Source organism: Neopelma chrysocephalum, unplaced genomic scaffold (genome assembly GCF_003984885.1).
Source record: "Neopelma chrysocephalum unplaced genomic scaffold, ASM398488v2 Primary Assembly neopelma1_24, whole genome shotgun sequence".
NCBI lineage: Eukaryota > Metazoa > Chordata > Aves > Passeriformes > Pipridae > Neopelma > Neopelma chrysocephalum.
This window is the reverse complement of record NW_020897693.1, coordinates 20,364,564-20,376,887: the sequence shown is the minus strand read 5'-3', so window position 1 is coordinate 20,376,887 and position 12,324 is coordinate 20,364,564. Positions and strand designations below refer to the sequence as shown.

General features: G+C 37.6%; 1 protein-coding gene across 20 annotated transcripts in view; it reads right to left on the bottom strand.

Moving 5' to 3' along the window:
- The window catches only part of NUMB (NUMB, endocytic adaptor protein), a 91,213-nt gene that overhangs the window by 33,276 nt on the left and 45,613 nt on the right, over nucleotides 1-12,324 (bottom strand). For 12 of the 20 annotated variants that reach the window (XM_027707165.1, XM_027707255.1, XM_027707284.1 and 9 more), the window contains exons 1-2: nucleotides 6,794-6,912; nucleotides 1,558-1,701 (exon numbers count right to left, since the gene is read on the bottom strand). In XM_027707165.1, coding sequence (XP_027562966.1) covers nucleotides 1,558-1,683 — 126 coding nt within the window. In that variant the 5' untranslated portion in view covers nucleotides 1,684-1,701; nucleotides 6,794-6,912. Of the gene's footprint in view, nucleotides 1-1,557; nucleotides 1,702-5,681; nucleotides 5,746-6,785; nucleotides 6,913-11,464; nucleotides 11,588-12,324 lie in introns of those variants that run through there. The other 8 variants (XM_027707178.1, XM_027707205.1, XM_027707192.1 and 5 more) reach the window with 5 other exon arrangements.

Genomic DNA, 12,324 nt, shown 5'->3' with positions numbered 1-12,324 from the left:
CTCAAAACCTTTTTTTGACTTTGGGTACATGTGCCCAGAATAGATGAATGCTTTATTTAATACAGGAAGCATTTGTCATTAGAAGTGCAAGTCCTAACTGACAGTTTAAAAAAAAGTCAGTCTTTAAACAGCGAGCAGTGGTTCACACCCTTTGTGTTCAGTAAAGGATTGAAAAAGCTTGAATAAAACTTAATGTCTAGAAATTGAGCACGTTTTTTTCACCCTGTATAATGCCTAAATTATGAAAAAATAACCATCCTCAAACTTACAACTCTCTTCTCCCCTAGACTGTGTTAAACCTTAAACTAAGTTTGAGCTTCCACAGAGCAGTTACTTCCAAAGCTTTGGCAAAACACCATCTCTGTTTAGTACTGAATTACAGTTCCTTCCTTTCAGCAGAAAAATAACACAAGACAAAGACAAACAAGCAATCACAACATACTAGAAATGTTGTACCCACTTGAGTATATGTAAAAGCAACTACAATAGAGCATAACCCAGTGTGAAAGTTACTTCAAACTTACTATATATATCTGCACAAACCCACAGCTTCACAAAAATATGAAACAGCCAGTTTCAAAAATTCCACCTAGCAACATCACACTTTTAACTATCAGAGAGAATTACTTTAAGCATAGTACAGATAAAAATTAATAAAAGGTCCTTAGGCATCAGAACCATAGACTGTCTTCCTTGTACATATATATTTAATCCATTAGCTTTCCCCAACTGTCATCTGCTTCCAATTTATTGTAGACCTAGTATTAGTGTACCTTTAGGAGAAAGCTTTTGATTACAAGGGGAGTATATGCAACAAGACACCTTAAATTTTATACTAATTTCTATTATGGTATTTCTTAAGGATTAATATTAAATATTATTCTAAAATATTAAAATACAGTTTCTTAAAAAGGGGGGAAGCAGAATTGGACAAAGAAAAGAAAATACCTATTTATAATAATCTCATCATCTGGAAGAAGTTATCAGAATTCAAACAGGTAATTTCAGTTTCATATGTATTAATAGTCTGTAAAATAAACACACACAAAATTGTAGCACAGAAGGCATTATCAGAAGTTAGCAAGTGCTTCTAACCTCATGCACTGGTCAAAACTCCAGGTGTTACTTGACAATGTTTTAAATTATCAAGAGGGAGGATTGCTTTCCAATCACAACCCATCACTTACCTTACAAGTCAAACCGTAACTGCAACTACACTTTCAACTTAGAGAACTGAGTACCTTTCCATGCAGTTCAAGAGGTCTATCATTTCTGCTCTTCTAGAAAAAGGAAGACAAATATTGTATCCTCTGCCCAGCTACCTAATTTATTTCAACTAGATAATAATGTAGGATATCTCACACTGATTTTCCGAGGCACTTGTTACACAAGTCACCTGCTTTTAATAAAAAAGCCATATCCTTTGCAACAAGAGCTGACTGTAAAATAGGTGTGTAATGAAGCATGCTGCTGGTTATGCTTGCCAAAAAAACCCCAAATTATAATTCACAGCAAGAGTACCTCATGGATAGCCAAAAGAAAGGCAGAAACTCTTACCTTAACAGGAAAACTACACTTGCCAGTACGAACGCCTTCTTCATCAGTCTGCCACTGATGGGGCCTGCTGGCCTCTGGGACATAGACATCTTTCTTTCTCCTAAAGCTTTGCCGTAATTTGTTCATTTCTCAGATTTTCACGTCCTAGAAAAAGAAAAAAAAGAATACTGCCAATAGGCACCAAACACACATTTAGCCACTCTGGGTCAATCACTATCATGACAAATGTCCCTGTGAAAAATCTGAGCTTTTGCAAAGATGAACAGAAGTACCTGTGAAAGGAGAATATTTTGAACAATGATTCAGAGAAAAGTCAGATATTCACTTCAAAGCAGAAAACACAAATCCATTATTCGTTAAGTAACTTTCTACAGCAACTGAAACATTAGACCCAGAAATAACTATTACTGGGAGCATAAGGTTACCTAAAATAGACAAAGGAGAGGCTCTAAAGAGTGATGAGCATGAAAACCTGTCTCCCCAAATTCAAACACCTACCTAAAGCAACCAAGCAGGACAACAGCAGCACAAGCTTACAAGGCACTCATGCAAGGCAAGGATTCATAGTTCTAAAACTGCTCCTAAATTAGGTGCTTCTGCTGTTCTTTAAGTATGAGAGATAGTTTCATGCTTTTACTGAGTGGAACAGTCCAGCCCTTGCTTAGTCTACTGGTAGAAGTTCTTACATTTAAATGAGAAATGAAGTTCTCAAAAGGGGAAGATAGTTCTGTAATCACACTTCCAAAGCCTAGAATTCAAAGCTTTTTATACACTATTCTCTTATGTATCAACTTCTATATACAAGTCAGTCTATACTTTAGACATGCTCACCCTTATTGGATTCAAACTACAATTAGCCACGACACTATTGGAGAAATTACTACTAATAAAAAGACTCAATATTCAGAGTAAGGGCAGGGACAGGAAGTTGCTCAAGGATTCTCAATCAAAATTATCTAGTTATAAAGAAGTGTTAACTTCATTCCTTCATAGCTGCAAAATTCCTGACATTACTAGTAACCTAAAATATTTTCTTGAATTTACTTAGGCAGATTCAGATTAGAACATATGTGCTAAATAAAAACCATGCACATTTCTTACCACTGAACAAGCTGAAGCAGCAGCTCTCTCCTGCTTTCAGCTGGGACAGAGTTAATTTTCTTCCTAGTAGCTGGTACAGTGCTGTGTTTTGGATTTAGGCTGAGAATAATGTTGATAACACCCTGATGTTTTAGTTGTTGCTAAAGAGTGTTTATACTGAATCAAGGTCTTTTCTGCTTCTCACCCCACCCTACCATTGAATGGGCTGCAGGGCACAAAAAGTTGTGAGGGGACACAGGTGGGACAGCTGACTCCAGCTGACCACAGGGATATTCCATACCATATGGCATCATGCTCGACATGTAAAAGTTGGGGGAAGAAAGAAGGAAGCGGGGACGTTTGGAGCAATGGCATTTGTCTTCCCAAGTAACCATTACATGTGATGGAGCCCTGCTTTCCTGGGGATCACTGAACACCTGGCCTGCCCATGGGAAGCAGTGAATGAATCCTTTTTTCCCTTTGCTTGCCTTGTTTTATTTTAGCTTTTGTTTTACCTATTAAACCGCCTTTATCTCAACTTTTTCTCACTTTTGCTCTTCTGATTCTCTCCCCCATCCTCCATGGCAAATGAGCAAGCAGTTGTGTGAGGCTTAGTCGCCATCTGGGGCTAAACCACAACACTCCTCTATAAACACGGTTTCTTTATTTTACAAGCTAAGAGCCATTTTAAAATCTTTGAATGTGCAAAGCCAATTCTCTAAGTTTTAAGAGGAGTTGCAAGGATTTATTCTCCATTAAGGCTTAGAGAGGCATTATAGCAATATAGTTACGTATTTTGCTCTACAAACTGCAGATGGAGGAGTCTAGGCATCACTCAGTCTAAAGAAAACAGAACACATCATACACGTGCTGCAGCTCACAAGGACAGACACACACACTTGCTCCTGCTGCAGATTGGCACTCCCACAGCATGATGAGCAAAACTGCTGCTCCAGCTGCTTCAAAGAAGAGCACAGGAGTGTGGCCAGTGCGTGGCTCACAGCCCAGCTGCCTGACCCTGCACTCGGGGAGTGACAAACGGGCGCGGATACTCCATTCTGCCAAAAAGGGTAACAGACCCTTAAACCAATACTGTCAGATGCAGTAAGACTAATGTGCCAGTTTTAAATTTCAAGGTAACTCTGAGCCTAGAAAACTTCAATGAACAACAAAACAAGAACTGAGAACAGCACTGTATCACCTGTGAAAAACCGCAGTCTAATTGTCTTATCATAACATTTGCTTATGTGAGCATTCTGTAGGACTTCTCCCTCCTGGGCATTGCTTTTGCCCATGAGACTGGTGCCTTATCAGCCATTTACTCTGACTAGGAATCTCAATCCACAGGGGAGGATGAGAATAGGAGTTCCTCAACTACACTTACTATATGAAGCCAAAGTGGCATTCTGCCTGAAGTATTTCCCTTTTAATGAAAAACAAACCCATTTTCCTACATGTTCTAATTTTGAGGTCACACTGGCAACAAGCAATTGAAAAATAGCTTATTCTATTTGATAGAAATGCTGACAAATAGCAAAATAATTTCTGGTCAGGCAACCAGCGAGCTCTCTCCAATGCCCACACTTGAGTATTCTGAAATGCAAAGACTTATGAGTAGGCTGCAAAGCAGTTTGTCCTACAAGCACCTAATTTGCTGATAACATGCATGTCTGCCCCATATAACTAGAACTGTCATCTGATGGGAAAGTGTTAAATAGAACAATTCACACAGGCTGAGTATTTGAGGATTTAGGAGAGAAGCACATGACTTGCTACAATTTAAGAGCTGAAATTTTTACTAATTTTGTCTGGAGCTCAAAACCCCTGCGCTCTAAAGAAAGATGAGTGAGAGTTTTCTACTTGAATTCTTTGCATTTCCATACAAGCATAGCATGCTTGCTAACACAACAGACATCAGCCTAGGCTGCAACAAGCTATCAGAATATTTTCTACTAAACTGACAGCATCACTGATATTGTACAAAGTTCTATACTGTTTTGGGATTATGTAAGATGAAAGTTATCTGTCTCTGACATTTTTATATTTAGCAACTTGGTTTGTCCTCTAATTAAAAGTATTTTAAAATCATCCAAGAAGAAGCAAATCAAACCACCAAAACTACTTTTCACTTTTACAAATCCAGCTCAGGCCCAGAGAGTGAGATGACAATGGAAAAACAGTATGTGAAGATAAACCTGGTGAGAAGCCAAGACAGGGAACTCAAAATCTAATTAAATCACAAAACATAACATTACATCAGAGACAAACTGCTAACAAAGACTGAAAGCACTGAGACCTTCTGGAGAAAAGAGGAAACAGAGCCACTTTGGGTCCTGGTACATTTCAAGGTTATCTCTAACAGGCAGTTTACTGCAGAACGGCTCGATATTTGACTGGTCATGTCCACTGGAGAAAAAAACCAAAACAAAACCACCTATACAACATGAAAACCTTCATCACTTTTGCAATCCAAGAGATTACAATATGAGACTGAACATTAGACCAATTCCCAAAGCACCATACAAGTACCTACAAAAGGTATCAAAAAGACAAGTGAGTTTTAAAATTTCTGGTGCCATTTATTTTTATGCAAATTGTTATATTTTGGAAACAGAACTCCTAAGCCAATTTAAGGAGAGCTTTAGCACTATTATTCTTTTGACCAGCAGAAAAGCTACCATTTACACCTGTATCAGTCCACTGACAGCTCAGGGGCACAGCTGTCAGAAACAGAAACAACATTGTCATGGATAAAAATGCATGTTGAAGCACCCTTGGCTTCATTGGCTTATGCATCATCAGGTTATGGCTGCAGAACAAATTACCACAAGATAAATCAGCATGTTAATTCATGTCTTGCTAGCTGCTCTGCCGTACAAGTGTGTTCACTTTTACCCTTCGGTAAGCACAAGCCAGCAATTTACCCTTCAGTAAGAGATGGGTAAACTTTCATATTAACTGAAGTTAGATCAGGTGAAAGCTGATGATGATGCAAATTTGGAGCTCAGCTTGCCTTGCAACAGTTTACCCATGTTTCCCCTTACCTTTAGGTAAGCAGTTAATTTAGATTTTGCATGAATGTTTTTTGTATAGCAGTTGCAGCTACAAGAGGATCCAAGCTACAGAATCTGCAGGGCAGAAGGACAATATGAGTACCTGAATTGTGTCCATAAATTTAAGTGCTTAGATTTTAAGCCAGGGCATACTACATATTTCACCCTAAGCAACCACTTACAGTTTCAACACTGAGGACAAAGAAACAGCACAAACCCATTTTTTAATCTTTCTTCTGAACTCTAGCCTTCACAAAGGTTATTTAATCTGCATTCAATTATCTGTTATCTTTTCTATTTGCAATGGAAAAGGATAAAAAATGGTATTTAGTCTTCGGCCAGTTTTTTAAAAAACATTCAAAGGGTTTGGGATTACTTTTGTTCTCTTTCAGAATTTAATACTGTTTCCTATTTACTTTAACTAATTTAGAAAAAAGAACGTCATGGGTCAAATAAGGGCAAAGTACCCTCTGCCTGCAACAAATACAGAGTACCTGGGGGCAGGAGGGAACACCCGCCTCCCCACTCCCCCCACCCCGGGGTTCCATCCTCCTGATTTATAGTACAAAGTCCTCTTGCAAGCCTGAACCACCAGCAGTAGTATCGACACTTGAATCAAATTCCTAGAAGTATGCATTTCAAACAGCAGGGAAATATAGTTTTAAGAACAATGTGTTTTAGGGATCATTCTAAAATTTACAAACCTCCATCATAAAATTAATCCAATTAACATGTTACTATCAGATTAAGTAATTAAAAAAACACAAACAACAAAGAAGTCTCATTCACACCTCTATGCCTGCTGGACACACACAGGTTAAGTATAAACAAATGCACAACTATCAGCTCCTATGTGCTCTTCCCCAGTGAAATGCACCTAACATTGCCGAAGGAACAAGTCAAAAAAGAGCCTGAAACCTACAGCAAGATCATCCACCTCTAATGTGGATTTTGCATAACAAATACCAAGCATTTCTTGACATCAAAGGTTTCTGAATCAAGATGTATTTTTCCTGCCAAAGCTACCTGATACTTCAGACCTAAGAAGACATACAAATTATCTTAATTTCATTGAAAAAAATGTGTTTACCTAACCTCCTTACCAGGAAAACACTTCAGAAAACATTCCTCTGCATGGCTGTGAAGACCTGTATCCTTAGAAAACTCAGCGGCTGAGTTGTTGTGCAAATACAACCTGGTCACATCTGCTCACAGGCTAATGGTTAACAGCTATCTTTTGAGTATTATCAAAATTTGAATCTTATTACAAAATCCATAAGGGTCTGCATCAGGAAATGCACACAGCCCACACTTTTGTATTCCAGATGAGTATTCCACATTTCTTTTTCCTATAAAAGTCAATTCCCTGCTGACACTTCAACATTATTGTAGATCTTGGCTATAACCAGGACACTAGGACATCAGCAAGGAAATATGCTTGTTTCAGGTCATTTTCTTGGGACGATATTTGGGTTTGGCAGGCTTACCTGCAGTACAAGCACAAATAAGAAAGAAGTAGTTCAAAACATTTAGATCTATTTTGCTTTCTAATGTACAGTTTGAATCCCTAAATTTAAGACCACAATGTAAGAACATTTCATTTACAACAAAGAGGCAGGCTAGGAAAGCAAGTCGATTGCTGCCAAGGTAAATAGTCTGTCCCTGTCTATTATGAAGCTGCCAGAATGGAGTTTTACTTTTCTGAAAAATCCTTATTAAGCATTGCTGCTAAACAAACGGCCTCCCCTCCTCTCCCACTTACACAGTACAAAAACATGTAATGTCCTATCTCTCCAAGCCTACTGCAAAGGTTAGCCAAAACTCGCTGCAATTGCCCTGCAACAGCTTCTCTGCAATTATTCACCAGCACAAGAACACAGAGTACCCTCATCTTCTAAGGAAGAAAAGGTCACCCCATGTGTCAGATTTTGAATGCAGAACTTTGAGCCTTTTTGTAAGTTTAGATCCCATAAAATCTAATTAAATCCAGCACTGTCACACTGAAGCAAATGAAGGCATGTAACCATATGAGCATGCCCACTAAAACGTTAATAGTCCTGCTTTCACAATCCAGTATGACTAACCACATTATTCACCACATGGCTTTCCAACCCATTTACCCTTTCATTACCCAATTATGATCTAATAATACAACACTACAAGTAAGCATTCTAAGACATCAAAATATGCATAAAGGTGAAGCATTTCTTCAATTTGTTGAGCTAATAAATACATTTTGTTGTTGTTATCATTATTATTTAGAATTCAAATTAAGAGGATTTTCCTTTTGGAGATAAACAAAGTATTGGATACATAATTAAAAGACTACTGAAACAAACATACCAGATGTAGAAAACTCACCTTCCAGCAGTGAAAGCAATATTTAGGTCGTACTTTGAAAACACAACAGAAATCGAAACCTCAAAATATTTATATAAGACCAAAGAGGTCAGACCTGTGACAATTATGTCTCTGACAGCATTTTTAGAAATCGTGATGCATTGTCACCATAAGCTGTGAGGTACTAACCATCCTCTCAAACCCATCACATATCTTGCTGTCTCATACCTGAGCTAAGGTATCATGAGAGCACACCACAGCTGTTTCCAGAGCACTTTAACAAGTCTATTTGTACCATGGATGAGGGTGGAAGGAGAGGAAAAAACAATGTTATGACAGCAACATCTTACTGGCAAAAGCCAGTAAACAAAAATTGCAGATAGCTTATGAAACACCAGGAAATGAAATAATGAGCTGTACTGCAATACACTATTAACAACTGTGGGGCTAAAACATCCAGCTACTAGAGGCCCTATCCTCTAGAATTTTGTAAAATAAGCTAGACTTTTCAAACATAAATAGCCCCAGACTGCATCAATTAAATACAGTACTCAGTATTCCATAATGTTATGTAACAGAAATACCACCACAGAAAACACTCAGACTCTTAAACTCTCACAAAAATACAAGTTTGATCATTGCAAGGCAGAAGTTATTACTAAAGATATGCAATGCTCTTTCCAGCAGTTGTAAGAGAAATAATTTGCCTCTCACAAACCTGTGAAGTTCAGCAAATGAAAGAAAGCAAGACTCATTATCTCCATCAATAACTATTCTAAAGTAAATGTACCAATTCATCGGACACCACAGCAACTACAAGCTCTGACTACGGTCCTGTAGAATATGCTAAGAGCTTTAAGTGCAGATATATAAGGCAGTAATCCCCTTGTTTTGTAGGTTCACCCTAAAAATACCCTGCAGACTGTCAGTCACCAGTGTAAAGCAAGTCTCCTAAACATTTTATGTGATACAAAGCTAATTGAACTATGTTATCTAAAATAACTGAAAATAAGTAAATGTTTAGCAAAGAAACACTAGCCATGCCTTGTGGAAAGATGTTCAAGTCTTTTTGCTTTGCAGCTCATCTGCACACATGTGAAGAATTTTAACTAATCAAGGCACATCATTTCCAAGTGAATCATTCACATTAAGGGCAGATACATACATATAACTCAATGGTTTTCAAACATGAACATCTTAGTTTAAAAGGTATCCTTAGAAATATATGCTGAATTTTGAAATGAAATTAGATATTAAAGAAAGTACAAAAAGGGCTGAAAGACCAGAAAAATATGTCCCTTGATCACCCAAATCCAAGACCTGAGAGGTGCAGGAAGGTAACAAGGAAAGCAAGGACTATATCAATTATATCTGTTCAAGGACAGATTAGATACATCAAAAGTCTTCATCTCAGAAGAGCAATTTGCTAGTGGGGAAAGACAGAAAAACTATAGTATCACACATGTTAGAAAATTAAATTACGATTTTCCAATTCTTATGTTGTAGAAACAACGAAAAACAATAGAATTCTGCAGCAGCCCAGGTTTCAATAAAAGGATATTTCGTCATGATACAGAATTAACTGTACAATTCCTAGCTCTGGGAAATTTTACAAACTAAAAATAAAAAGGGATTAAAAAACACACACAGAGTTTAATTATTTGATCAAAACTTCCAAAGGCTATAGTGGAGGTGCAGCCTTCCATTCAGGAAATCACCCAGTCCAATCTGACCAGCTGGGAAGTCTTACTTCATGTCTGCCTTAACCTTCTATTCTTCCTTGGGATCCAACACTGTATCAAGAGAATTACTGTGCTATGGAGCCTTTGTTGCGAACCAGTACAACTCACAAGCTGGTTTCCCTTCACAGCTAATTCAGCTGCCCAAACCCCCATGTTGCAGCTCTCACAGCACCACAGCAGAGTTGTTAGCTCACAGCTATGTCTGGACCACCAAGAGCTGGCTCACTACAGGTGGCAAGGATCTCCCTTTCCCAAACCCACAGAAGCAGAAGTTTCTATAGCTCAAGACATTCAAATGAAATGAATTCGTATATTCCAGATAGCTGACAAAATTTGAATTACTGTGGCAACAACTCATGGGTGCACTAGTCAATCTCAATTACAAAATGAAAGTTAGCCTAAACTGCCACAAAGTTTGTCATTCACAGAATGACAGATGACTCCTTGTTATACCATTACTGCAGTGGGCCCAAGCACTTCAGTCAGTCACTGCCTGGCAGCTGTTACATGGCAGTTCAAGACACTTCAATCACTCCCATCCTCCAACAGTTAGATAAATATAATTAAGGTCCTTTTATCTGTGCATTTTCCTCAGCTTGTTCACGCTAAATCAACCACACTATTGACTGCAGCCAATGCAGAGAAGGAGGGTGAGTGTCACAAAAGGCATTTTAATATTAATTTATAACTTAAAGCGAAATTGTGAAGGCTTTGCAACATGCTTTTGTGGAAAATGGCAGGTTTTGTTCATAACAATGAGCCTAGAGGAAAGATGCAGCAACTTTTTCTGGCTGTCAGAATATCAGAAAATCATTTGATCATCCCTTATTAAGCCTAACAACACAAAAAGTTCACTTCACATAAACATGGGCAGAATCTTCTTACAGAACCCACTCTTGTGTCCACCATAGCAACTGTGGTTGACTTGTAAGAACATAGATTTTTTTCTTCACACAAATCTTATTTATTATATTAGGAATTAAAATTAACATTTGTACACCTGTCCAGTGCAAGTTTTGAGTTTTCCATAACTCTTTTCTCATAATAACTCTTCACAAAATATTACAAGGAACTAGCACGATTATTTCCCAAATCCCTTTTACACAAACATAATCAAATCAGAAGCTAGCTTAACAAAGCCAGATAGATATAAGCTATAAATTCTTTTAGGCACACAGGATGCAATGTTTTCTGAATTCCCTCATCAGTTAAATACCTTAAAAAATATTTTGCACCCTTTCTAGGATGCTAATAATAAGCCACATGTTTCATCACCCACAGAAGAATTCACACAACATCTAAGGAATCTGTTACCATAGCCCCTATGAGAGGTCTCTAAGTAGGGTATTCTAACACAATTCCAGCTTTCTGGTACAATTTTGTATATAGACAACTAGCATTCCTTATGATTACACATAAGTAAAACCTCGTTTCATGCCTAATGGTTCCTGTGTCTGCTTATTGAAAAGCCTTAAGATCCAAGCACAACTTCCGTGGCACACTTAGTGATTTTGAAAATTACATATAGCAACATAACTAAAGAAATATGTTTTACAGGCATTTACCTTAATAAAATCCTGATCTGTGTAATTTTGTGCAAAAAAAATCCGCAAACCCAAGTATGGTAGAATCAGTTATCAGAACATGAAGTTCATACAACAATAGCAAGAATACGATGACTTGGTGACTTACGTTTTGTTTTTTTTCCCCTCAGGTTCTGCAATAATAGTTTTCTTAAAAATCCCTCTCTCAAAATCCTTCTTGCTTGAAACTATAACCTTGATTCCATGGTTATAAAAAATATGAAGCTATGGGCTGAAAAAAAAAGAGAGATAAGGTCAAGACCAACAGGGGCTATAAAAGGTTTCATCTGAGAATTTATGTCCTTTCCTCCCTGTACCTAAAAAGACAATGGATTTTGAGATTATTTCAAGTGTTTCTTTTAAAGAACAATTGCCACAATCTGGAATTATTACACCATTATACCGATTTGCAACAACTCCAGTCAAGGCTGGATTTTCCTCAGTGGAACTGGGGAGGATTTGGGTGGTAGATTTTACTGGTCAAAAAAAATTAAGGGATAAAAAGACAAATCAATCATACTGCATTTAAGGTTTTGGATTTTTTTGGAAGAACTCTAAGTCACATTTTTAACACTAGCTGTTATAAACAGATGCATACTTCCCTCCCCACTCCCTCTTCCTATCACTTGGCATTTAAAGCCTTTTGCCTCACAACTTCGGTCTTTATGGAGACAGGAGATAGGAATTTAACTGCTATTGCTACTAAATCTCACAGGCACTGTTTTTTTAAACACTGATAGTAATCTCTGAGACATTTCCTTTCACAGAAATCACCAGATTTCATGATGATCAGTAAAACTAGTAACACATTATTGGTGATCAGCAATAATGTATTATGAATCCACCATTACATGCTCAGTGAGAATTATGACATAAAGCTTGAGACATCTATAAATCCAGGGGTCCCCCTCCAAACTGGTTATTTATACTCCCATTAAACTCAGTGAAGAGAAAACACAGCTCAGTTAT